Source organism: Trichomycterus rosablanca, chromosome 2, assembly GCF_030014385.1.
Source record: "Trichomycterus rosablanca isolate fTriRos1 chromosome 2, fTriRos1.hap1, whole genome shotgun sequence".
Lineage (NCBI taxonomy): Eukaryota > Metazoa > Chordata > Actinopteri > Siluriformes > Trichomycteridae > Trichomycterus > Trichomycterus rosablanca.
Window position 1 is genome coordinate 24,812,765 of NC_085989.1, and position 27,902 is coordinate 24,840,666.

The 27,902-nt window shown below is 38.5% G+C and overlaps 1 protein-coding gene across 2 annotated transcripts; it reads left to right on the top strand.

The window, feature by feature from the left end:
* The first annotated feature begins 1,030 nt into the window (after positions 1-1,030).
* Positions 1,031-27,834, top strand: rhot1a (ras homolog family member T1a). Of its 2 annotated transcripts, XM_062990448.1 has the most exons (20): positions 1,031-1,150; positions 4,590-4,648; positions 5,297-5,378; positions 5,509-5,552; positions 5,636-5,689; positions 5,786-5,838; positions 7,427-7,535; positions 7,643-7,744; positions 9,425-9,523; positions 9,673-9,781; positions 9,896-10,016; positions 12,403-12,487; positions 12,648-12,793; positions 12,887-12,987; positions 15,085-15,215; positions 15,982-16,065; positions 16,160-16,282; positions 17,042-17,244; positions 20,082-20,204; positions 26,760-27,834. In XM_062990448.1, the coding sequence occupies exons 1-20, from the start codon at positions 1,114-1,116 to the stop codon at positions 26,875-26,877; spliced, it is 1,983 nt and encodes a 660-aa protein (XP_062846518.1). In that variant the 5' UTR covers positions 1,031-1,113; the 3' UTR covers positions 26,878-27,834. The 2 variants fall into 2 exon arrangements, with proteins under 2 accessions (XP_062846518.1, XP_062846515.1); XM_062990445.1 differs by lacking the exon at positions 20,082-20,204.
* Positions 27,835-27,902: the final 68 nt, after the last annotated feature.

A 27,902-nucleotide genomic window follows, 5' to 3' on the forward strand; every position in this document is an offset into this window, starting at 1 on the left:
AAAAGTACCTTGGACTGCAAAGAAAGAAAAAAATAGATCCTTGATTAAATTAAGCTTACCCTCTCTCTCAAACACCAAGATAATCAAACTTAAGCTTTCTTATTTTGGAGACACTATGAGGAGAACCAATTTATTGACAAAGACAATTATCCTTAAAAGAGTTGAAGCTGGAAGAGGAAGGCCAGCAACAACATGGATTGATACAATTAGAGGAATAATAAGTGAGACATTAAGAAGCCTGAAGGATGTTTTGAGAGACACTATCTGTATGTTGCCAGTAATCAGAATCTGGGTAGCGCTGTCACCTCACAGCAAGAAGGTCCTGCATGGGTTCGATTCCCAGGTGGAGTGGTCTGGGTCCTTTCTGTGTGGAGTTTGCATGTTCTCTCTGTGTCTGTGTGGGTTTCCTCCACAGTCCAAAGACAAGCAAATAAGGTGTATTGGAAATACAAAATTGTTCATGACTGTGTTTGACATTAAACCTGTGAACTGATGAATCTTGTGTAACCAGTAACTAGCGTTTCTGTCATGAATGTAACCAGTGTGTAAAACATGACGTTAAAATCCTAATAAATAATAAATAAATACTACTGCTACTACTACTAACAATAATAACAGCAGTGCAAATTTAGCAGCTGCCTTTAAGTGGGGCTGTATGTTTCGTATTTGTATGTTTTTTGTTGTTGGTTTGGTTTGTTTCAGAGTTAGAAGACTTTTTTTAACGCGTTTCAATTTTGATCCACTGGACTTGCCGTGGTCACTAGTAAGCCGTTCCATTAGCGTGTATTTAGAAGTAAACCAGGAAATGTGGTGTTTTAAATGAAGTAGCTAATGTTTTGTGGTTATAATCTCTGAGCAAAAATAAAATGAGCTGCGAGTGTTTTTCAGAGTCGTAAACAACAACGACAAAAACGAAGAAAGTCGTTCGTCTGTCCGGTTTGTCCTACAGAGCCCGGGAACGGTGAATTGCGCATGCGCGGCCTGTGTCATTAGCTTAGCATAGCTTAGGAAGACAGGAGCAGACAGAGTGTGCCGGGCAGACTGTGCAGGTGGTTTTCCACATGTTATCTACAAGAGTTTCGTGTTTGTATTAACTGGATATACGTGACCACAATGAGGAAGGACGTGAGGATATTACTTGTTGGGGAACGTAAGTAGACTTTGTTGTGTTACTGAGCTAATGCACAGGTTTGGAGCGCTGCAGTGAGCTAATTTAGCCGGTTAGCTAGCTGCTTAACGCGCCCACTTCCTTTAACTTCCATGACGCCTTCATTCCAGTCTGATAAGCCTCTGTGCTGGCATGCTGAGCTCTTTAGTGTGCTTATGTGCAGTTGTGCACTGAGGAAAGTAGCCTCAGATTTCTGCAGTTCATCAACACTGAAGCTGCCTGTCCACCCTTTCAGATCGGTGACTACTTCTTACTCTGACATCCAGCTAACTAGATCAGCACAATCAGCAGATGCTGGCAGGGTTTCACTGAGCAAAGTTGATTGAAAAACATGAACCCATTTTATCCCTATTCTATTTAATATGTTACTTTAATAATCTAATATAGTAAGAATACAGTGGGGCAGTATGGCTATATCGTAATATAGATGCACTGTATGGGCTGCACGATAATAGCTAGAATGATCATCGCAATTATTCTTCTCAGTATAGGAATAATTAATACATTAAATACAGAAGTTCCACTTTTACATTGTGTTTAACAAGTTTGTATTCATCACAATATATACTGCACAGACATGTCACGATTGTAATTTTAGCAGACGGTTATTGTCAAACAAATAGGACTATTAATAGAACTTAAAAGTCCTGTTGACTTTCTCACCGATTTATGTATAATGTTATATAAAACTCTAACAATGCAAAACTACTTTAGAAATACTCAGTTTATGTGTAAAATTATAGGGTAGACGTTCAAAGCTGAAGTGTAACCTCTCAGACAAGTGCTGGTCATCTTGAAATAACTGGTAGAGCTTAAAAAAATCAATGTTGAGTAAAGTAGGATGCATGAGACTACATCTGTAGAAAACTACATTCGTGTTATTTGAACTACGTCATTTACAATCTTGTAATCTTTGGAAATACTTGATGATTCTCTTGGAGCTTGTCTTTAGTTTGCTGTGAAAACAGTGAGCCATTTATACTTTGTGTTAGAGTTACCCGACTGCTGTGTCTGATGATTAGTCCTAACCAAGTGCAATTATCTTATTTAAAAGTGGAGAATTGCTTCTTAACTTCTGTTGCTCCTGTTCATATGGTGCTTTGCTAAAATCAGGTTTGAGGGCACAGACTGTTCCAGTCAGAAAGTGATCGGTCAGTATATTTACATAAACAGTAGGAACAAGCATCTCACATTTTGCACAATTTGCTTGAAAAGATTTGTTGACAGTATCAATTTGCTTGAAAAGATTTGTTGACAGTATCAAACTTGAAAAAAGTCAAATCAGATTCAATCTTTTAGGCATCAGTCTTGGTACCAATATTATTATTAATAGTAGTAGCATTACATCCCTAAAATGAATATACAGGGTGCCCAGGTGGCACAGCAGGATATTCCTCTAACACACCAGCGCTGAGATTCTGAAATCATTGGTTCGAAACTTGGTGTTGCCACCGGTCAGCTGGGTGCCATCTAGCGGGCATAACTGGCAATGCCTGCAGGGCGGGATGACCGGATTATGTGGGTGGGGTGACCGGATTATGTGGGTGGGGTGACCGGATTATGTGGGTGGGGTCTTGTAATTACCCTGATTGGCGGATAGAGAGGCACCTGTGCAGAATGCATGGGTGAAAAAGGGTTCCGTTAAGGGCTGTGTGCGGGTCAGAGGAGGCATGAGCAGCAAGATACCCACCTCAACTGCAATCAGGGATCCCCCAGCAGCGGAAGACAAATTAACTACGCTAAATTGGGAGAAAATGCATAAATAAAATAGAAAAAATATATATATACAGCGCTGGAAAAACGTAATAGACCGTGATAAACACTGGCTTTATAGTTTAATAGGTTTGTGTTTGAGTAAAATGAGCATTATATTTAACTCTATAAACAATTGACAACATTTCTCTTAAATTACGGATAGAAATGTTGTCATTTAAAGCTATTATTTGCAGAAAATGATAACTGGTCAAAATAACAGACAAATGCACTGTTTTAAACAAAAATGCAGAGAAAACAAGTTTAGATTCATTTAAACAACATACTGCTATACTGTATGTTTTAATAATGATGAGTTTAGAAATCAGTGTGTGGTGGAATAACCCTGATTTTCAATCACAGTTTTTATGCGTCTGGGCATGCTCTCCACCAGTCTTTTACATTGCTGTTGGGCAAAATGATGCCACGTCTGGCACGAAAATTCAAGCAGCTTGGCTTTATAGCATATAACTATCAATCTTCCTATTGATCACTTTTAAAAGGTTTTCCAAAGAGGTTCATGCTTGGAGATTTGAGAGATCTTTAACCACACCTTGATTGGTCTTGCTGAGTTTATAAACATTCTGACAGCAGAAGGAAGCAGGTTTTCTTCCAGATTTAACTTTGTTCATTGCGTGATTCATGGGTCCTCCAAAAACAAATCTGCCAGATTACATTCTTGCTGAATCACCCCCAGGTCATCACTGTTTCTTTAATAAACACCACAGTGGGTGCGAGTCTTGTAGGCTTCTGCAGGTCTCTATTTGACCATTGGATGAGGTGTTGGGATTTTTGCTCATACAATTTCAACTCTGCCCCTAGGAGCCAGTTTCAAACCATGCCCAACTTTTTTGTACGTCTCTTAATGTCATCCAGTTGTTAAGTGACATTCAAATGAGTTGCTGGTCATCTTGGTTAGTGGGTTTTTCCCTCTGCCTGTCTGTAGTTTTGTTGTCCCCAGTTTCTGCTGCTTGACTTTGTTTTTATGAACTGCCATGTTTCACATTGTATGTATAGAAGAATCCTGACTCTCATTGTATTCTTCTGTCAGTAAAGCCGGAATTGTTTTTGTCCTCATTTAAAACCTTTCTTTTTTACTTATTTGGAATGGTCAGTAGTTGTTTTTTATTCTGGTTACTTATAGGTCCTAATAGCACTGTTCTGCCACCCAGCTGGTCTTGTGATGACCACAGCAGTGTTTTTTTCTACTTAAATAATGTAAGATAAATAAGATAAGATAAATAAGATTTAATAAGATTTAATTTAGGTAATTATTTTACTTTTGCAAAGTTTACCATTAATGTAGACTTTATTTAAAATAATTTTTAAAGGCAGAAAATGATCCTAAGTAAGTAACTGTGTATTTCCATCCATAATACGGTTGTCGGAGTAGTGGAGGTATTATCTGCTGCAGGTGCTTTACACACAATGTGATTTAGTTGAATATGTGCCTAGTTTAGTGTTTAAATTATTATTTGATATTTTTTATTAAACAATTTTAATACAGATTTGTTTTAATGCTGAATTAAAACTCATCCAAACCTTAATATATATTTAGCATAATTGATTTGACAGGGCCAGAGTCTACTCTGCTCAGTAGGGATATAAAGACATCTTGGTATGTTCACTGCATTAAGTTATTGACCAGGTTTTTTTTCCCCTCACACAGCTAAAGTGGGGAAGACGTCACTGATCATGTCACTTGTCAGTGAAGAATTCCCAGATGAGGTAACTTACTTTTTTTATTCCATTGACTGAATTGCATTGCTATTGCTTTTTAAACTTATATGACATTCCATGTTGTTTCTGTTTTTCATTTGTATGCACCTTTGTTAAAATATATGTTGGCCAATTTGTTGTAATATTTAATTTCAAGTTGCATGTTTTTACAATTGTTTGTAGGCTACTTCTTAAATTTGGTTTTATTTAGTTTTGGCTTTCTCTGCCTAGTGCCAAAGGAAATTCATAGTAGCTTACATTTTTGACAATCATGTTAAAACTTATATTTAATTGCACTCCAGTTAAATTCCCCCCTTTAAAACCTTGTTAAAACTAAATTGTTAATACAGTTTGGATTATAATACCAAAGATTTCACTACTGGCATGCATTTTTATGTTCAAACAGTCTCACTGATACCTGGTATACGATGGCAACAAAACCAAATTATGAGGTCCACCAATCATTTAAATGCACTTTGTGTATGCAAATACTGACTAGCTCTGTAGAGTTTGCCCCCAATCCCATTTATAAAGCAAAATGCAGCCCTACTGATCAGATATTACGCAGCTAAACTTTCAGTAATGCTGCAAAACAGTTCACCCAGCTCACTAATGCTACACTTGTGTTTAACATCTGCCATGGTTCTACATTAAAAGGTTCCTCTTCGTGCTGAGGAAATCACCATTCCAGCTGATGTCACTCCTGAGAGAGTACCTACACATATAGTGGACTATTCAGGTAAAGTCTACACAGTAGTGTTATTGAGGGGGGAAATGATCCACACCCTGGCCTGCAGCATTTCATTTTTACCTTCATGTTAGTTTCTGCTTGTTCTCTGAGGTTAGCTTTTTTTAATTATTATTTATAGAAGCAGAACAGTCAGATGAGCAGCTGTACCAAGAAATATCCAAGGTGAGAGTGATTGCACTAAAATAGTTGAATGTAGGTTGACTTATGTAAGCTGGTATTTTAAAGTCAACTCTCTTATGTTACAGGCAAATGTCATATGCATTGTCTACTCTGTAAACAACAAAAAATCAATAGAGAAGGTAGGTTTGCTCTTTTTAACAAATAGACATTGGCTGGTGTTTTCATAGCATGTTTTAATATTCTGTCACTACTACGGGTGTTTCTCTTTACACTAGGTCACAAGCCACTGGATTCCTCTAATAAACGACAGAACAGACAAGGACAGCAGGTGTGTGGCTGTCTGCACTCAGAAGGCTTAGTATAGGTCTTCTAAAATATGTCTTAAGGTGTTGGTAGAACAAGTATTCAACCACTCTTGTTTTACTATTAATCATTAATAAGTCTAGATATCTACTTCAAAATTATACACCCCAGGTCCATAAGGACAAGCTTTGGCCAACTTGGTCTGGATGAACTTCTGTGGCCCGCACAGAGCCCTGACCTTAACCCCATTAAACACCTTTTGGTGAATTTTGGTATAATGAATTGCAGACCAGGCATTTTTTGTTGACCTCACAAATGCTCTTTTAATGAATTGGCACAAATTTCCATGAATGCATTGCAGAATCTTGTGGAAAGTCTTTCCAGAGTAGTGGAAGCTGTTATGGGTCAAAAGAGGTCTGGGAAAACTCCATATTAGTAGCAATATGTTTGGAATAGGATGTTTAACAAGCTCCTAATCAGGTCCATACATACTCACTATTTGTCACTGTTTTATAAAATGTATATACTCTATATGGACGAAAGTATTTGGACACCTACACCTACAAGAGCTTTTATGTTATTCCATTGTAAATCCATAGGCATTAAGACTTTCTACAAGTTTTTGGAGTGTTGTCTGTGGGAGTTTTTGCCCATTCATTCAAAAGAGCATTTGTAAGTTCTGATAATGCACTGGCTCACAATCTCAGTTGTAATTCATCCCGGGACAGGGCTTGTCAAGTTCTTTGACACCAGACTCATCCAACCATGCCTTAATGAACTTTGCTTTGTCATGCTGGAACAGAAAAGGGCCTTCCCCAAACTGTTCCCACAAGGGAGGAAGCAAAGAATTGTCCAAAATTCCACTTCACTGCAACTAAGAGGCTTAGTGCTATCCCTCTTCCACCAAACTACAGTTGGCTTAATGCATTTGTTCAACCCAAATTCAGCCATTAGACTTCTAGATAGAGAAGCGTAATTAATTACTCCACAGAACATGTCCCATTGATCCAGTGTTGGTGTGCTTTACACCACTTCATCTGCTAATTGGCGTTGGGCTTTTTGATGCAAGGTTTTCATGCAGCTGCTTGGCCATGGAAAGCCATGCCATAAAGCTCCCAGTGCACAGTTTTTGTGCTGTTGAAGCGTAGGTAGTAGGTAGATCTGTAGTTATTGAATCAGCAGACCATTGGCGACTTTTATGCAACACCACTCTGTAAATTTAAGGGGTCTGCCACATTATGGCTAAGTTGCTGTGGTTCTTACACCTCTGGAAAGCTTACACTTCTTAATAACACCACTCATAGATCATGTTCCAATACATTTGTCCTTATAGTGTATGTAAAGGCTACATCACAAAACGTCTAGATATTTAGACATTTTTTCAGCATTAGTTGTATTGCTTGAATTAATACAGTGCAGTGTTGTTAAAATTAGCACAAACTGTAATGCTTTTGTGCCAAGCAGTTATTCAGTGGGTGGGTAGTTGATCTTAGTGTGTATAACAATGCCTTTATAAAGTATGCACTGTTAGCTATCCTTTAATTTTTGGTAAATCTCTTGCCATCAATAATAATACCAGCCTGAAAGTAAAAGCGCGATGTCCTGGTTTGCAGGGTGCCACTGATTCTTGTTGGGAACAAATCAGACCTGGTGGAACACAGCAGCATGGAGACAATACTCCCCATCATGAACCAATACTCAGAAATTGAGACCTGTGTTGAGGTAAAAGAAAAGTACTTTGATGTAGAATTAAGTTTAAATTGTAAGTATCTTAATTTAGCCTGCTGTTGAAATTTCAAGACAAGTAATCCTGTATTGTTCCTTCTCAGTGTTCTGCAAAAAATCTGAAGAATATTTCAGAGTTGTTTTACTATGCCCAGAAGGCTGTTCTGCACCCTACAGGGCCCCTCTACTGCCCAGAAGAGAAAGAGGTAAAACTCTACATTATAAATATTTTAGACCTTTTTTTGACTTGTTCACAACGGCATCTGGCATTCCAGTCTTAGTTATTACATTGGCAGTAGACCTTAACCCACTTACAGCTTCTCAAACTTGGTAGACACTACGATGCATTTATGTTGCAGCAATGTGGTGTTCTCTCTCTTTTTTTTTTTTTTTTTTCTAATCTACACTGTTTTAGTCAAACATTATGACCACCTGCCAAGTTAGCTGTCAAAAAAACTGACCAGGAGGGACATGTCCTCCACAAAACATCTGAAGGAGTCCTGTTATATCTGGCACCAGGACATTACCAGCAGGTGTTTGAACTTTTGTATGTTGTGAGGTGGATTGTCCTACGGTGCATCCTGGTGCCCAGCCATCCACATGAACTTGGACAAAACAGGATTAGTCGGACCAATCGACCTTCTTACAATGCAGCAGATGCCCATTTCTGATACCTGCCCACTGTATGTGCTTGTGACAGTGGACAGTAGTTAGCATGGGCACCTTGACTGGTGTGTGACTATGCAGCCTCATACACAGAAGGGTTTGATGCACTGTGTTGTACACATTTACCTCATCACCAGTGTTGAAATGATAGCAGTTATATAGGTATCTTCGGTTGGTCTGTACCAGATGCCATAGCCTTCATGTTCTCTGGAATCGATTAATCTTGGCAGCCCAGCAACTGTCGATACTTTTGACCCAGCCGTCTGACCATAAGGATTATATGCTTAAATATGCTTATTTTCATAACATGCTTTATGTTAAGGAAAAGTGGGAAAAAGAGGGGAAAATATCACAATTGGGAAAAAATATGTCAATTTTAGTGGGCCACAACAAGTTGCCTAACCTGGAGAGAATTCTGCTGGAAAAACATCCTTAGATTTTTTATTACACCGGCACAGAAACGGTATCAAGGTTCAGGATCCGGGTGTTGGAGAACGTGTGGTTCGGACGGTGCAGGTCATTTCCACATTATCTGGGAGTGTACTATTCTGTCTGGGTACTGGAAAGCTATCCATCAGGCTGTCTGTACTGTATTCAAGATAAACATACCATTTGACTTTGATTGTCTATATCTGGGAAACCTCTCTGTCGATATGTGTCGCAATGATAAGAAATTACTGTCGATTTTGTTGGCTGCAAGTAAGAAAGTAATCACCAGAAAATGGTTGTCCACTGAACCTCCTCAAATACATGAGTGGATTGATATTGTTTACGAAATTTTTTTATTATAGAAAAGCAAACTTATTCCTTAAGAATTCAGAAGGACAAATTTAATCAGATTTGGTCTAAATGGCTAGATTACATAGGACCCCAACGACCAGACTTTGTTCAGACTTTAATGACCTCTCCACCCTCTTCTTCTTGTTTCTATTCAAAAGTAAGCCTCCCCATTCACATTGTAAAAAGTTTTTATATTTAAAATGGTGATTTAATCACAAGGGAAAGTCGAAAATTCTGGTGTCTTAGTTTTTTGCTACAATTTACCCCAACTGTGTGTTTTGTTTGTTACAGGAATTGTACTCTTGGTTTACAATATTTGAAACATTAATTGTGACACTGGATTTGTTACAAGTGAATTCTGTACTTGTTTTTCTTTCTTTTTAAAAGATCTTCCCAATAAAAAGAAAATTACAAAATAAATATGCTTGTTTTCGTTGCAGATGAAACCGTCTTGCATCAAAGCACTTACGCGAATCTTCAAAATATCTGACCTGGACAATGATGGCATTCTCAATGACAATGAACTTAATTTCTTTCAGGTATTATGTTCACTCTTTATTACTAAATCTAAGGATCCAGTCATGCTTCTTTTCCTCACATAAATCCACGTACTTATACTGAATAATTAAGGGATATGATTACTCATACTGGTTCAGTTAGTTTAATAGTAGAATGTTCCTTTTCACAGAGGACCTGTTTTAACATGCCCCTGGCTCCTCAAGCTCTGGAGGATGTAAAAAATGTTGTGCGGCGGAACATGACGGATGGGGTCAGGGACAACGGGCTCACTCTTAAAGGTTAGCAGAGTTGGACAGCAGTCCTCAACATCTAGTATTTTCTTTGTGTGAGATGAATTTCTCCAATGTTTTTATCAAGCATTCTTGTGAAGCATAGTCGTCTGTTTTTGCCAGGCTTCTTGTTTCTGCACACACTCTTTATCCAGCGAGGGAGGCATGAAACCACATGGACTGTGCTCCGAAGGTTTGGCTATGATGACGACTTGGAGCTAACCCAGGAATACCTGTTTCCACTGTGAGTCCTGCCCTGTGTTCTGTATGTTTTTAAGTAATGCAGTTCAGAAAGAAAGAATGTCCTGGCTGGGCATTTACACAAACACAATTAGCCATGTTTGAGGGAGGGAAGGTCGGACCAGGTCTCTTCCTGCCTCGATATGCGATTTCTCAGACCTGCCCGAGTGAGAAGGGGAGTCACATAGACTAGAGTGACTCTCTGTATGTGATATGGCTATGTGTGAATGCACCACTGGCAGGTGATAAGAAGAGGCTGCAGATTGAACATGTGTCTGAGGGGACATGTGGTGATCCGACTCTCCTTGATCGTGGTTGGGCAGGCGGGAGCGGAATCACAATCAGGACTTTAAATGAACTGGCTTGGAGATAAAGAGGAAAAGGTTCAGCGGGGAAAAATACATTATAATACATTATAGTGTGCCATGTTATATCCTTCTCCTCTTCTGTACATGGACTGCTTCTTACAGTGGGGCCAAAAAGTATTGTCAGCCACTGATTGTGCAGGTTCTCCTACTTAGAAAGATGAGAGAGGTCTGTAATTTTCATCATAGGTACACTTCAACTATGAGAGACAAAATGAGGGGGAAAAAATCCAGGAAATCACATTGTAGGATTTTTAAAGAATTTCTGTGTAAATTATGGTGGAAAATAAGTATTTGGTCACCCACAAACAAGCAAGATTTCTGGCTCTCACAGACCTGTAACTTCTTCTTTAAGCAGCTCTTCTGTCCTCCACTCGTTACCTGTATTAATGGCACCTGTTTGACCTCGTTATCTGTATAAAAGACACCTGTCCACAGCCTCAAACAGTCAGACTCCAAACTCAACCATGGCCAAGACCAAAGAGCTGTCGAAGGACACCAGGAATAAAATTGTAGACCTGCACCAGGCTGGGAAGAGTGAGTCTACAATAGGCAAGCAGGTTGGTGTGAATAAATCAACTGTGGGAGCAATTGTAAGAAAATGGAAGACATACAAGACCATTGATAATCTCCCTCGATCTGGGGCTCCACGCAAGATCTCATCCCGTGGGGTCAAAATGATGAGAACGGTGAGCAAAAATCCCAGAACTACACGGAGGGACCTGATGAATGACCTGCAGAGAGCTGGGACCAAAGTAACAAAGGCTACCATCAGTAACACACTACGCCGAGAGGGACTCAAATCCTGCAGTGCCAGGCGTGTCCCCCTGCTTAAGCCAGTACATGTCCAGGCCCGTCTGAAGTTTGCCAGAGAGCATATGGATGATCCAGAAGAGGTTTGGGAGAATATCATGTGGTCAAAATGGAACTTTTTGGTAAAAACTCAACTCGTCGTGTTTGGAGGAAGAAGAATGCTGAGTTGCATCCCAAGAACACCATACCTACTGTGAAGCATGGGGGTGGAAACATCATGCTTTGGGGCTGTTTTTCTGCAAAGGGGACAGGACGACTGATCCGTGTTAAGGGAAGAATGAACGGGGCCATGTATCGTGAGATTTTAAGCCAAAACCTCCTATCAGTGAGAGCATTGAAGATGGAACGTGGCTGGGTCTTCCAGCATGACAATGATCCCAAACACACCGCTCGGGCAATGAAGGAGTGGCTCTGTAAAAAGCATTTCAAGGTCCTGGAGTGGCCTAGCCAGTCTCTAGACCTCAACCCCATAGAAAATTTCATCACTGCTCTAGAGGAGATCTGCATGGAGGAATGGGCCAAAATACCAGCTACAGTGTGTGCAAACCTGGTGAAGACTTACAGGAAACGTTTGACCTCTGTCATTGCCAACAAAGGTTATGTTACAAAGTATTGAACAGAACTTTTGTTATTGACCAAATACTTATTTTTCACCATAATTTACAAATAAATTCTTTAAAAATCCTACAATGTGATTTCCTGGATTTTTTTTTCTCATTTTTTCTCTCATAGTAGTAGTGTACCTATGATGAAAATTACAGACCTCTCTCATCTTTCTAAGTAGGAGAACTTGCACAATCAGTGGCTGACTAAATACTTTTTGGCCCCACTGTAACTGTTCCCTGACAAACCAGTCTGTTTCCTTAGTGTTGCTTTGAATTAAGGGATTTGTATCCATGAAACGACACACTGCAGTTCACAACATGCTGAGCGTTAACATGAAAGCAAATAGAATTATCTGGCAAAACTAAGGTTATGTTGAAGGAATAAATGGTTTCATTTATAATCCTAACAATGCCATAGCCACAGTAACATATGTTAACATTTATTTTTATTTTATTTGCATTTATTTTATTTTTTTTAAATAGGAACATTTTAAACCCTGCATATCAACTATCTCTAAAATACCCTTGCCCTTATTGTTCGGTCACTTTCTGCTTCTATCAGCTGCAGGGTTAATTAAGTCTAAATTGGTTGCCTTTTTTCCTACAGGCTAAAAATCCCTCCTAACTGCACAACAGAACTGAACCACAATGCTTATCTCTTTCTGCAGAGTGTCTTTGACAAACACGACAAGGTAAGTTCATACACTCAGAATGGCTTGTTTAATTTCTAGGTAGAGTGATGCTGGTTACATAAAAACTAGTCACTGATGTGTAACATTATTGTGCCCATTCTGATAGCCAGTCATTTTATTGAAAGTAGCATACAACAGAATGACACAAACTGTGTTGTAGGATCGGGACTGTGCCTTGTCTCCTGATGAGCTCAAAGATCTGTTTAAAGTCTTCCCCTACATGCCCTGGGGTCCTGATGTCAACAACACAGTCTGCACCAATGAACAGGGCTGGATCACCTACCAGGGCTACCTGTCCCAGTGGACGTAAGTCATGCCAGTTATGGTCTAAAGAGCCGCTCAGTTTGCATTTATTTGTATGCTAACAGCATTCTTACATGTCTTGTTATTTTTGTTCAGGCTAACAACATACATGGATGTGCAGCGCTGCTTGGAGTACCTGGGTTACCTTGGTTACTCAATCATTCATGAGCAAGACTCACAGGCTGCTGCCATTACAGGTTAGAGGATGGAAGTCTTAGGCCTTTATTTGCGAAAGTAAAAAGTTGCAGTAAAATTGCATTTTTTTTTTTATGCGTGTCTAGTTTTGGAAGGCTATTAACCAAGAATAATCTATCCATTTACGCAATTTAGCAGATGCTTTGATCCTAAATATGCCTTAATAAGAGGCACAGTAGCTGCAACATGCCAAATCTAATTAAACCGTCATCCATTTCTTTGTGGTCTGCTATTAACCTAATTAAATCCAATGTTCTGTTAAAATGATCCAGATGCCAGACTTCAAACTCAGCCCATAATGACATGACTAGGGTTGCAAGTAGGGCTGCAACTATCGATTTTTTTTGTAATCGAGTATTCTATCGATTATTCCAGCGATTAATCGAGTAATCGGATAAGAAGTACTTTTGCTTTAATAAAGAGCAAAAATAAATACATATAAGATTAAATATGACATATCTATTGAAACAAACTATATATTTGTATTACTTGCATAGAGGACAGTTTAAAGAGAAATATATACATAATAAACCAGGGGTGGGCAATTTAATTTTCCAAGGGGTCACATAAGAAACTGGGACTGTTGTGAGGGCCAGACCAATAAGGTGAACTTAATTCTGCTCAATATTAATTTTATCTCTTTATTTACATTTACATTACATTTTCAGCATTTATCAGATGCCTTTATCCAAAGTGATTTACAATACAGTTACAGTACAGTCTGAGCAATTTAGGGTTATGGGCCTTGCTCAAGGGCCCAACAGCAGCAACCTTGCTGCCAGCGACCTTCTAATTACTAGTCCAGTACCTTAAGCACTAGGCTACAGCTGCCCACTCTTTATTAAAAGCAGTAAATTGTGCAGTTCTAATAAGCTGTTTATGTTTAGATGTTACAATCAGAAAATTAGAAGTAAGCAGAGTCAAACATCAACATTATTTCACTAATTAAACAAACATGCAAAAAAACTAAAACAAATGTGAACAAAATGTGCAGGTTTTTAAACTTTACACTATTTTGTTTGGAGTCTATTCACCTCATTTGTTTTTTAGTCCTTTGTTATTGTTGAATATTATTTTTAAAATCACTGAGCTGGTCCTGACTGCTTCAGTTCTGGACGTGTTAAACTTTATAAACAATCTTTGTTGCTTGTGCAGTTTAGTTAGTGAAGCTTCAGGTGTGATGCTCCACATCGTTCATGTTCTTGTATTTCTGTTTAGTACCGCGATTTAGAGCCTAGATTGTGATACTTAACCAGCGTTACATCTGACTTTAGTAAATAAACAATTCAAAAGTTCATGTCGTTTTAAAACTCCACCGTCAATCACAGTCAGTTCTGTTCGCATTACAGTGAAGCTGAAACACTCGCGCACACGTAAATCCAAACTTACGGATATTTAAAGACACAGCCCCCCATCAAAATCAGTCCTGTTGTAATGCATATTAGATGTACTTTTATTAACATCCAATTTTTAATTGCCGCGAACCACCTGCACACAGCGTAATCGCGTTGTAAAAGTGAAAGTCCGTGCGGAACACCGTGAGCTATGTATCGGTGTATGGGATAAACGATTCCTCGATGCAAAAAATTTGAATCGATCATTTTTAGTAATCGAATTACTCGAGTTACTCGAGGAATCGTTTCAGCCCTAGTTGCAAGGCTTGTGTCCAAACCTGCCTAAAAAACATTCCTCAATTTTTTACACAATGTTCTTTTGCAAAGTTAGAAATGTAACATCTGTTGTTTAAATGGTTATATGTCTACAAGAATATGGATACCTGCAATATGGTTTATACCTAGTTTAAATAAATAGAAGAAATTGCATGCAAAACTTACCACTGTTAATGGCCCCTAAGTGCCATAATAATATAGTATTAATAGGCTACACCTCTGATATCGTGTAGGAGACAATTACCCTTAGGAACTTATCATGTAAGCTGTATGTCCAGCTCAATGTCTATTTTTATACATACATGTTTTCTTTTCACAGCCTGTAGCGATGTTTCATCTAAAATAGTTGCAAAAGGCTTAATACACATAGCCCTGTAAGCAGTAACAGAGATCAGATTTAGTGTGTTAATATGTATTTTTTTAATGTAGTCACCAGGAACAAGCACATTGACCTGCAAAAGAAACAGACCCAGCGCAGCGTTTTCCGCTGCAACGTCCTGGGAGCGCGAGGCAGTGGCAAGAGTGGCTTTCTGCAAGCCTTTCTGGGCAGAAACCTTTCTGTAAGTATAGCTGTCTTACTGTGAATGAATGCATTGGTACCAGTTAGTACATTTTTACATAGAAAAAAATCTGATCCTTATACATGTTTGGCAGTCATCTGATTATTGAAATGGTCTTGGAAACAACCATATCTGCTATCTTTTATTATAGTAAAGCCCTTATGGATGTAAAAGAAATTTTACTGTATTTAATATAGCATATTTAATGTGTTGCTAATGTACTCTGTAGGCTAACATACTATTCATTATGCTCATATGTTCTTTTAAATGATGAAACTGAGACAGTGTAAATGCGGGAAAGCATCAGACCCAAAAGCACCTACAGTCAGTAACTACAGTACAATAACTAACACTTTGCTGCTTGCTTTATAATATTGCTTAAATATAAGATTGATATTAAAAAAGTCAAGATACTACTGCTTAACTAAAAAGAATTGTTAGCACCCTCTTTAAAGCGGGTTGGTCACCCTGAATTTAAAGCAGTTGGTTGCTTCACATGTCACAGAGCAAGCAAATGCTAGCCCTCACGTTTTGAGGGTGATGTTAGCTTTTTTTTCTGCACTGTGTATACTGTGTTGTTTTTACTTGTGTTCTTTGTTGCACCCTGGTCCTGGTGGAACATTGTTTAATTTAAATAAGAACTTGTATATAGCTGAAATGACAATAAAGCCACTTAAATCTTGAATAATGATGACTTCTTCAATAGGAACATAAAAATATGAAACTGAACATTTAATTAATTATCTGTTTGTCTCCGTCCTTGCAGCGACAGAAAAGGATTAGGGAAGACCACAAATCCTTCTATGCAATTAGCACTACATATGTCTATGGGCAGGAGAAGTACTTGCTGGTAAGTTAAAATAGTACCCTTAGCAGGGATTAGGTGTGAAACAAGTTCTAATGTAGGCCAGTGATGATTGTGTTTCTGTCTGCCTCGTTCTTAGCTGCACGAGATTCACCCAGATTGTGAGTTTCTCTCAGAAGCTGACCTGGCCTGTGATGTCATCTGTCTGATATATGATGTCAGTAACCCTCGCTCTTTTGAGTACTGCGCAAAGTCCTATAAGGTTTGTCAAGCTTTTAATGACTGTGCTTACCAATAATATTAGATATGAACGTTCAGCTGTGGTTAAACCTTTAAATGCCTAACGAGTCTTATTCTGATTGAACATTAATACATTTGACTGTATTATTAAAAATGTTTATTGTTGTTGATGAAGTATAAGAATCATTTTTAAAACATCCTTAACTGTTTAAATAGTAATTTAAAAATGGTCATTAAAAGAAATTACTCATTATTTGTTATTAATTTACCCATAAGTGTACATAAGATTACCAATTTATTTATTGCCTCAACATCATTGGACCATATCTCTCTACCAACTGGTAGAGTTGGTGTTGCACAGCAGCATAGGTTGTGGGGACTTGCATTCGATGCCTGCTTTTTTCTCCATCACTATACTCCACCTGAAACGCATACAATCTGTGGCAGCTTCTTATCACCTGCCGGTGTTAAGAACCGTACACACAAGCGTAACATGTACAGAGAGCCCTGATATGCTTTATGTGATCTCCCCCACACTTGCACAGGCATAGATTCAAACTCCAAAATCTGAACATGCTGCAGTGGTGTGCTAGCGCATCCTGCTGCGCCACCTGAGCGTCCCCAGTTCTTGTTTAAGTTTTTCCTGATGTTCTCTCACTTGTTTGTGTTTTCTCCCAGAATTTTATTACAGTTTATTCGGTTGAAATTCGGTTGAAATTCGGTTGAAAACTATAACGATAAGTTTTAAGGAATCACACAACCCTATCCCTACTCTGCACAGAAATACTTTATGGACAGCAAGACACCGTGTATGATCATTGCTGCCAAGTCAGACCTGCACGAGATTCGTCAGCTCTACAGCTCAACTCCTTTGGACTTCTGTAGAAGACACAAGCTGCACCCACCACAGCTCTTTACCTGCAACACAGCCGAGGCACCCAGCAAAGATATCTACACCAAGCTAACCACCATGGCCATGTATCCGTGAGTAAAGCTTATTTAGTACACCCCGTTCAACTCTTTCTGTCCTGTATTCCTAATTAAATCTAGTTTAGAAATCCTATACAGTATAATACAATGCACAACTATATAACTTTTGCAATCTAATCTGGTCTTTTCGAACAAATGCATGAGTATGTTAGCAATTATTTTTATAATCAGTTAATTATAGTGTATAGTACAGTGTCCAGTGTTGGGCTGCAAAGAACTACAGGCATAACACACAGATTGAAACTGCTCAGATAATGCTTTTTAGTTGTGCAAATACTTAGTGTTTCTTTTGATGGAAAGCTGTTAACGAGATTTTATTCAAGTAGTTTCTCCAGTGGAGAAAGTATGCAAAGTGCAATGCTTTACTTTTATGTATGGACAGGCATGAAATACGTATGAATGTGCAAGTGAGAAATATGAGGTAGTTATTAAAGGGATTAAAGAATCCCGTATACGAAGGCTCCCGGTTTCCATATAAGGCGTCACGTGCAATAGTAGCAAGGCAATATAGCAATGGCAGTAGCAATGTGATCAGTCATGTAGCAGCTCTGAATACTGCTAAAGTGAACTATGTGCAATAGCGATTGATATTAAACATATACTATACTTCACATATAAGGGAACACCATTCAGTCAAAATATCTGTAAGGTCAGGTGCTGAGGTTGGAGTGGTTGAGTAAGTATTTCATCCTGATCAGGATCATGGTGGATCTGGAGCCTAACCTGGAGACACTGATTAGAGGTGCAGTATTTCAAAGGTTTGTACTTGAATAAATTGATCCCAGTAAATGTAGCACATTACTACTTAGCCCCAGTATTCTACAAAAAATCATTTTGCTGAGAGATTTAAGACACATTAAATAGGGAAAAAGGTTAAAATTCTTCTCTCTACTGACAACTCTTCACCAGCATTTGTATGCATTTTTTCTGCTTGATTTAAGATCTCTTTGAACTAAACAGGAAAGCCACTTGCTTTACAAGAACATCTTTAGTTACACCCCTGTAACACACTTGTCCATTCCAATTAGGAACTGACTTATCTGACTTTTGCTGAAACAGATGTTTGATGTAAAAGTCGTAAGGCTATTGTAGACACAACAAAGTAAATCTTATGCTAATCCATTTAATCAAAGCTGTCATTTTTGTGCTTTAACACTCTAATCTCACTATAATCTATAACATGGTTGTGAGCTGGAGAATTCTGTCCCCTTTTTATGATTGTAAAGCTAGACTACACACAGTACCAAAGATGTGCATAATTTCTCCCTGTGTACATAAAATGGTTACAATTTCATAAACAATGTTTGGGTTTAGTTTTAAAATGCTTCAAAATGTATTTAAAAATGCATGAAGGCTATAAATGAAAGGTCATGCAAGTCATCAAGATCAGAAAATCAAATAAAAAACTATGAAGTAAATAGTTTGCTGTTTGTGGCACAGTTATCCCCTCGAAATGAAAAATCACTGCCCTTAAGAATACGCCTTTTAACAAAACCATCAGTGCTCAAATGAATTCCCTTTGGATGCAGCTTAATTCTGGAAAGCAGCTGTTATTCTGTATATAGTTGTTGTCAACATTATTTGCAACCTTGAATATTGAGTTCATCATGTAAAATATCTTTTGAAATAACGTGTTTAGTGAAACCGCCTAGATATCACAAATTTTTGATACAGAAAAGCACAAAGCTAAAAATACAAAATAACATAATAAAAACTGGAAAAGAAAAAGGTTACAAAATTAAAACAATTAATTGCACCATTTGTTCAGTTTAAAACGAAGGACAAAATCTAACCTGTGATTAATTGAAAAATTACTCACCTGTCCCCAATATGTCAGTGTTCACAATAATTGAATTAGCTTATTAATGGGGGCTTTGATGACTACAAAGACCAGTTTATTTCCTCTTTCTTGTTCACAATGGCAAAGACGAGAGCTGTCTGAGCTAACCAGAAATTCCATTATCACCAAGCACAAGCAGTCTAAAAGATACTAGACTATTGCCAGACCTTGGCATCCCGGCTTCAACAGTTCGGAATGTTATCAAGAAGGTTACTACCCAGGAAACAGCGAACTTCAGACTGAGCTTGAGACATCTGGAGTGATGGTTTCAATCCATACCATTCGCTGTACACTGAACAAAAAAGCTGAACGTAGAGGAGGACCCCACTGCTTAAAGATGGGCATAAAGAACTACTGAACTATACCAAAACCTACACAGACAAACCACAATCCTTCTGGGAAAATGTTTTATGAACAGATAAAGCCAAACTAGAGGTCCTTGGCAACGCATACTAGTGTTATGCTTATAGATAACGAAAAGAAGGCTTTAAAGAAAAGTGAAACATGTGGAGGATCCATAATGTTGTGGGGCTGCTTTGCTGCCTCTGAAACTGGAGGCCTTGAATGTGAAATCAGAGGATTATCAGCACATTTTAGAGTGAAGGGTGCCCCCTAGTGTAAGACAACTAGGTTTGAGTCAAACAATATGATTTCTACAGCAGGGCAATGACCCAACGCACACTCTTCTTTGTAAAGGCACACTCTACAAACCCACGTACTAGCTTTCAGCATACTTACAGTGCCCCTCATCCCCCATAACGTGTTTTTTGTGTATTTAACTGCACTTTTTATTTCATAATCAGCAGCCAAGGATTCTTTAGTTATAGTGTGAATGTGGATCTATTTTTAGGTTTATTTTTAAGTTGTGTGGAGAAGGGGCAGAAGCTTTAATCATTAAAGGAAATGGAACCATTAAGCCTCAGTTCTCCAGGACATAAACCACACTTGACTCTGATCTGCTCTTCCTATCTGTGTGTGTCTGTCTCCGCAGCCACGCCAAACTACGCTGCATGTGTACCTGCAACTGGTGCACTTTTTGCATCAGTCAGAACCTGCTGAACAGTGAGCTGCTGCGCTCGGTCAGAGCCAAACTCTACAGTGTCATTGTGAACAGGTCTCTGAGCCCAGTTCTGCCCCCCCCCCCCCCACTTCTTTTCTGCTCTTCAGGGCCACCTTTAACCCTCGCTTTCTAACATGCCTCCTCTCTTTACATTGCATATCCACCACTGATGGTAGAGGTATTCTGTCCAGGGCCTTGGCTCTTTCTGTACTGTTGATTCTGCTTTTTGTGTTTCTTTGGTCGGGCTTGGTTGATTTTTTTTAAACTGTTAAGATGTTGAGGTCATCTCAAGCAACTTTTTTTATTTTGCGTCACATTTTGATAATTTCTCCTGCAATGGTAATGTGATCGAGGGGAGTTGGCTTTCATTTCTGCTTGACTCCAGAGCATTATTCAGATGCTTTGGACCTTTGCTTAGTGTCATTGCTAAGCCATGTCCCTGCATTCTACCCGCCTTACTGCTGACCGACTATATACCTCTGCACTCCAGCTTTGGCTCTGCTTCTATAAAAAGACTTTTCAAAACTTGGAGACCTGGACTTGACAGGGTTAGGGATAATTCCAAGGACCCTGAGTATACTGGGGGTTTGTGAGTGAAGAGTGGTTGTTTTAGAATTGGCCTGGGAGTCTAAACTATTATGTGGCAACTGCTAATATGGTGGACCAGAGAATCTTTTAGTAGCCTTTAGTAGCTCTTTCTACTTTTATGTATTTTAACTACATTTTTTAGTAGCAAAACAGTACAGACATTTATTTTTAGGGAAAATAGCCTGGACGTGCATAAATCTATTTTATCAAACAAGTGACAGGATAATGTAGATTAATGCTATGGTTTTATTATTTTAACACACTTTGTTTGTAGAACATTATATGTACATTGCAATTCATATGATGCTTCACTTAATACTGCTATCCTTGGCTGCTTGCTGCTGTTGGACATTTTTAAGCATGCATGGCAGATTCTTGAATGAATGATAGCGTCCACCAATTAACCAGTTTGCTCAATGAAATGATGTTTTTCCTAGCATCCCTATTAATATGTGAATTTGAATGGTAGAACTGACAGCCTGAGTCAGTAAATTTCTTGTATAAATCCTATAGGGTGGATATGCAAACAACTCCTCATTTACTAACTTTTTTATCCGTTGTCCTGCTTGCAGTACTCTAGCCTCAAAGCGTTTAATTCTTTCTGGCTATGGTTCTTATTATATTTTGTGTCTTACTTTTAAATGTCTCTTTGTGGCAAGTGTAATATAATTTTTAAAATGATTTTCGCTTTTTTTAATATGTAACAACTTTTTAAATCTTAATGCTTCCTTTGGTTCCCCAGGAGACATTCAAGAAATTAGGTTTAAGTATTGATTTTAAAACAGTGGTACTAAGAACAGCATAGTGGTATGTGCTGAGCTAGTCAGGTGTTGGTGCTGCATAACATGAGACTGAGGATCTAGGTTTGGTACTTGGATGTCCTCACTGAGTGGTGTTCGACATAATCAATTTCTGATTGGTTCACTCCTAAAACTTGTAGCTAAAGCGTCAGGCAGTGAGTGAGCATGAACATCTTTGTTGTTCGGAGATGGCTTTGCTCCTTGACCAGGTTGTATTCCTTCGTTGTGCCCAGTGTTTTCGAATGGCATTGTTATTGACCACAATGAAGCAGCTAGTCAAAATATATATTTAACAGACCCATAAGGCAGGGGTGTCCAAACTGCGGCCCGTTACCATTTTACACTGACCCTTGAGGTGTTTTATAAGTTAAATGCAAGTTGGCCTGCAGGTTAAAAAAAAAGATTTTTAGTTTAAACACTGGCTGTCGCTGTCACACAAAAACAGTCTAAAGCTCCCCATCTTATTTCTCCAAGCTCAAAACATTACCGTTACACCGAATTGTTCCTGAATTTTTGGAAAGACATGGCGGTTCCAAAAAAACTCCCATAAAAGAAAAAGATTTCAGTTTGCACAAGCCTGTCAAAGATGGATTATTAAAGTTGATCAGTCAAATAAAATAGACGTGTTTTATTAGGTAGGTTTATTTTTTGTTTTTTTACATAGTCAGTGGCTTGTCATTGCATTTTTTTCTTCATCTGGCCCCCAACAAGAAAAGTTTGGACATTCCTGCCATATTTCATGCTTACATGTATGCTGATGGCTTTTTAGCTAACTGTCCAAATAGCAACGACCAATTAAGATTTTTTCTGTCAGAATCTAATCAGAAATACAGCTTTTTCTTAAAAACATTTACTATCACTTTGTATTCGATAAAGAGGAAAGGTTTTAGCATCTACAATTGTTAGCTTTGCAACAAATGAATTATTGGTATTTAATTCAGGGTTGTAATCTGATTTCAGAATTAGTGTATGTGGAAATATTAAATAATAAAAAATCAGGCTGTCAGGTTATAAAGTACCACATATTTTAAATCTCCAATTTCTTAATTTTCTGTGTCCCTTGTTGGTTTTATTCGTCCCTTGCTAACACAAACATTTGCTTGGAGCCCTATAAAGCCTGTATTTTTAATATAATATTATTGAATTTTAATTTTGTACTCTTGTCATGTTCTTTTCTTTCCCTCTGTAGGTGTTCATTCTCATCTGTTTGGCTGGGCCTGATTGTTTTTGTGTTGCATCACTTTTGCTAAATGTTTCTTAATTTTGCATGCATGTCTGCTTTTATCTGTTTCACTACCTGGACTGAAAAATCTTAATGATGAATATCAAGGGCAGGGACATGATGAGGAATAAACCCAACCTGTGTGTGAGAGCATGTGTACAATGATGTTAGAATACTAATAGCTGGTATGTTTATTCACTGTGGTAATATTTTTTCACTCTTCAGGTAACTTACAGACATTTCTGCTAATTAGCAAATCCTTGTGGTTGCTGGTTTGGTGCTTTGTGTTTGGTGGCTGATATATAGACCTTCACTAAATACTTCAAGTCCTCATATGCCTCTGTTGAAGAACTGAACATTGCCTGTGACTTAAACAGTTAGGCTTTAGTCAAGATCTTGTCTGCGCTTAACCTAATGTTATGTTTTGATAAGTGTCTCTCACTATGATTTGACACATAACGGATCACATTTGCACCACTCTAGCAAGACATTAGCCAAACTCACAACCAACATTAAAGTTTCACAATACACAATGAACACTGTTAGTTTACTGGGCTTTGACAGTGGTTCTCAAACTTTGTAGTCCAAGTATTACCCCTGATCAACACTTACCCTTGCACCGACACACAAAAACACAAACACTTATCAAGAGCACAATGCACACAGAGGTTTACTCTGTATAAGTTGTGTTGTGCCATCATGTAGCTGTTTTTCAGTACTTGCTAACACTAGCAGTACATTTTGTGTTGAGATGTACGTTAGCAATTTATCAAGTCTGATTTCTCACAGTTGGTATTATTTATCTTGGTACCTGTTTTTTAAGACCATGTTAGATTTTTGAAGGATCTTTATTTTATTTGGACAGAGGTCTATTTCTTTAAAAGATATGTCTCTGAAGTATCAGGATATCACTGAGTGTGATGTATAGATGTAGTAAAGTACAGTGCCTGAGTAGCTTACACAGTGTTTTCCGAACCTTACATACCATATCATTTTAGTACCACATGTTCAAGTTTCAACTTTCACTTGTAGTACTTGTGCTACAGTTTGAGAACCACTGCTCGAGGAGTTAGGCTTTTTCTCCGCTTCCTTGCAGTTTGTGTGTCTGTCTGTAAGTGGCCATGGGGTGTGTGGTGAGCGGGTTGCAGCTAGCGCAACTTTACCACATGGGGTTTTTGAATTGTCGTCTCATTGTGCATGTACTTAAGGAGCCTTGGGTTTTTGTGGTGTGTGCTAGTCTTTTGGCTGGTAAGGAGACCAGCCTCATCCATCAGGTACACACAGTCTGCTATGTAAAGGACACAAGCCACATGGAGGAGTCTGTTTGTACCCAGGTAATAACCGACCTCACCTGGGCCGCTAGCTACAGTGTTTTAGACCAGGACGGTTTTCAGTCTCATTGAGAGGAAAATTATTTCTGGATGGTTAAATGTTGTGTCTTGTTAGGGCAGCTTTCAGTGAATGGGGTTGTATCTGCTTTCTGAGTTTCTGCATGTGCTGTGGGTTGTGAAAGAGCAAAATTGTGTGTTAATATTTATTATGCTGCCTATATAAACATCTCCTCTATAAAAATTAATAATTTCAATGTCAAGAAATGACAAGAAAAAATTTAAAACCTGTTTACTCGAAACAGCATTGAAATGAAAGAATGAAATATAAGAATAAAGGAGCGCCTGGGTGGTGTAGCTGCAAGTAGACCTCTGAGAGTTGGTGGTGTTGGCTGTGTGAGGGGAAAAGATCACAGAATAGAAAAATAAGGATCTCCATTAGCGATACAGCTCTTTGTAAGACCCTGTCTCTTTCTTGTAGATGAAAATAAGCGGTCGGCAACTGTACGTGTGCCTGAACTGTTGCAGAACTGCCTAATATATGAACCTTTTCTTTCCTATAAGCAAAAGAAATGGTTTACATGTTTTACAGTCGTAACACAAACGTAGTACATTTACATTTCTGGCATTTGTTTATCTAAAGTGACCTACATTTGTGATGTTGGGTTCTCTCCCACATTCCCAATACATACAGTATATGTTGGGTAAATTGGAGATACAAAATTGCCTGTGACAGTGTTTAACTTTAATCTTGAGCTGATAAATCTTGTGTAACCCGTAACTACCTGTTCTGTCATGAATGTAACCAAAGTGTAAAACATGACATTAAAATCCTAATAAACAAACATTCCAATACATACACAGGTTTACACCTTCATTTAGCATCTGTTTAGAGAGGAGCAACTCGGCGTTCACTCGGCGATCAAAACTCGGCTCTCAATCGCTAAGTGTGAACTATCCAACAACTCGATCCGACCGGCTCACCGAGCGCTCGGCGACTGGATTGAGTTTTCTAGCAGGTCAGATATCTGATCTGAGATGTCCGACTGAGAATGAGTGACATGTCGAACAGCCAATGAGAACGCAGGATACGGTGTAGAGGAAACAAGTGGGACAGACAATATAGTTAATAATATAGATAATATAGTTTATATCAGAATACACCGGCACACACACGTTTTACAGTATTTCTGATTTGATCGTCCTCTACAAAACGTAACACCGACACTGCATTGCAAAATTATTAATTAACCTCTAACTCACTACAGAACAATCCATACTGTTCATGTTGCCAAATCCACTCAGATTCATTTATTTTTTCCTCCTTGATTTTACGCTGCATATCAGCACACAAACACTTTGATCGCTCGCTACTTGTTGACATGCGTTTTTGGACGTGGTTTCATTAAACCCCTCGTCACTTCTCGCGTGTGTTTTTGTAAAAAAAAAAAAAAAAAGAAGAAAAAAAAAAGGGACACCAGAGAAGCTCGCCTGTGATTCCAGTTGGTGATAGATCATGTAGTGTGAAACCCCCTATCACCGATCAGTCGTGTAGTGTGAAATATACACCGACTGAAAGACTCCTGAGTGCAAAAGATTCAGTCGTGTAGTGTGAACTGTACAGAGACCCGACAAATCAGAAAGTCGTGTAGTGTGAACTTGGCATAAGCAGGATATTCTGCTGAGTTTAGGTTAAAAATTTCCTGGTAAGGCTGACGTGACTTGTTGTTTAATAGCCCACACTGTGCAGTTGTTTTAATGGCTTTGTGCTTTATTTTTGCTTTTGAAACAGAATGTACCTTTCCTTCTCTTCTTGTGCATCACAGCAATGCGTTCATCATGTATACCCCTTTTTCCTTGTAAAGCGTTCACTGCTTTTTTCTCCACTGTGCTTCTGCTTTTCCCTCTCCCACATCCTAAGTAGCTATTAGGCCCAGTTCATAGAATTCTTACACTTCAGTGTTGGGGGATGATCAAATGACAAAAAAACAATATCTAATATGGTTAAGTGACACAATACAAATGTCACAATACTTACAGACATGGTAGTGTGGGTGCTGCACAGCTTAAAGTACCAAGGGCATGGGTTTAAACCTTATCTATGGTCACGATCTGTGAGGTGTTTAGTATGGTCTTCCAAAGTCGTTCCACCTCCCAAAAAGTGGTTTGACTATTCAAAATTGCCTCTAGGAGGTGTGATTAAGTAAGGAAAAGTATTCAGGGCTAATAAGATGAATTAGCCCCCTGTTTCTGTCTTGCTCCAGACTCACCATGACATGACACCATCATGAGTCCTTTACTTAACATTTACAATGTTTGTTGGAGTGAATCTGTTTCAGGTTAATTAAAATGATCAGATGTCAAACGTTTCTCAAGCAAACATATTAGTATAGTGCATTTTATACAAGACAATAAGAAATTTAATTTTAGTTGTCCAATCATGAAACCGATGATGTATTACTAATCTGACCCTCCCTAGTCTATAAAGGGAACCACAGAATAATTCTATAGAACCTTACAACCTGTCTCTGTTCCTTAGCATTTAAAGAACAAAAACTATTCTTTTGTACTTTAGAAATAACTGTGCTTGGATTTGTCATTTGTCATCTAACCACTTAAAGAAATGCATCAAGAATGTTTTGTGATAATTCCTGTCCTCTCTCGCATGCAGGCATATGACCCAAGCAGACCTGAAGAACTCGACCTTCTGGCTGCGAGCCAGCGTCGGGGCCACTGTCTGCGCAGTGTTGGGCTTTGCCATGTATAAAGCACTTCTCAAGCATCGGTGATCAGTTACAGTTGCAGCATGTGACTACAATCTTGTCTATGGAAAAAAGAAAAACTGCAACCCACCCCTTTCATCCTCGTCCCTTCCAGTCCAGTCATTCCCCTTTGAGAGGAAGCAAGTAGGATCAAGATAGCTACATTTTCTATTTAAAATGAAATGCATCCTTATTCTTTAACTGTGTTTCTCTTCTCTGGAGGTTTGAGTTGCTCTCGTATCAGCAATCTTGTGTAATTAAACACAACAGACACTTCAGACTGGTTTTAAAATGCGTCGTTATTATTTTCTGATCAGTATTAGCAGGCGTGACCCGTTTTAGTCCACGCAGAAGCATGAGTTTGAATGGGAGTAAATGGAAAGCTCTCTTTATAAATGTAAATATTGCTGGTGGTCACCTTCAGCTACAATGAACAAAAGGCAGTACAAAACTCAAATCCACCTACAGGAAGCGCTGAAACTAAGCAATTTCCAAGCAAAGGTCATAATTGTTCGAGCATGCTTTAGATGTATTAATTTATTAACTTTATGTTTGTCAGACAAAACAGTTTGACTTTGCATGAATTACACACAATAAAAGTTTTTTTTATCATATATGTTTTGTTTTTATATTATTATATGTTTGCCCACCTCTAACTGTCACAGACTATGCAGTGAGAGCTGACTAAGCTTTCCTGCCATGTCGACAAGATCACAAGGTCTCGGATGCTTCTAGAAAATCCTAGTGTGGATTCTGTGGTCAGGTCAATGGGACACGGTCTCTATGAGAACTCATCAATAAGCTCCACACTAAATATGTACTCTTATCAATCTGTTTAAGATGATCACAGTGCTTTTTTTGCTCTTTAGTTTCATCATGGTATATTGTATTATTTTCAGTGCAAACTCATTTCAGAACCATTAAACTACTGTTGTACTCATTTCTGACCCTTCAAACATTTACAATAAACTACTGTGTGATCTAGCCCTGTGTTCTTTTTAATGCATTTTCTTTTTAATTTATCAGATCAGGGGTGTTAAGCCTAAGATGCA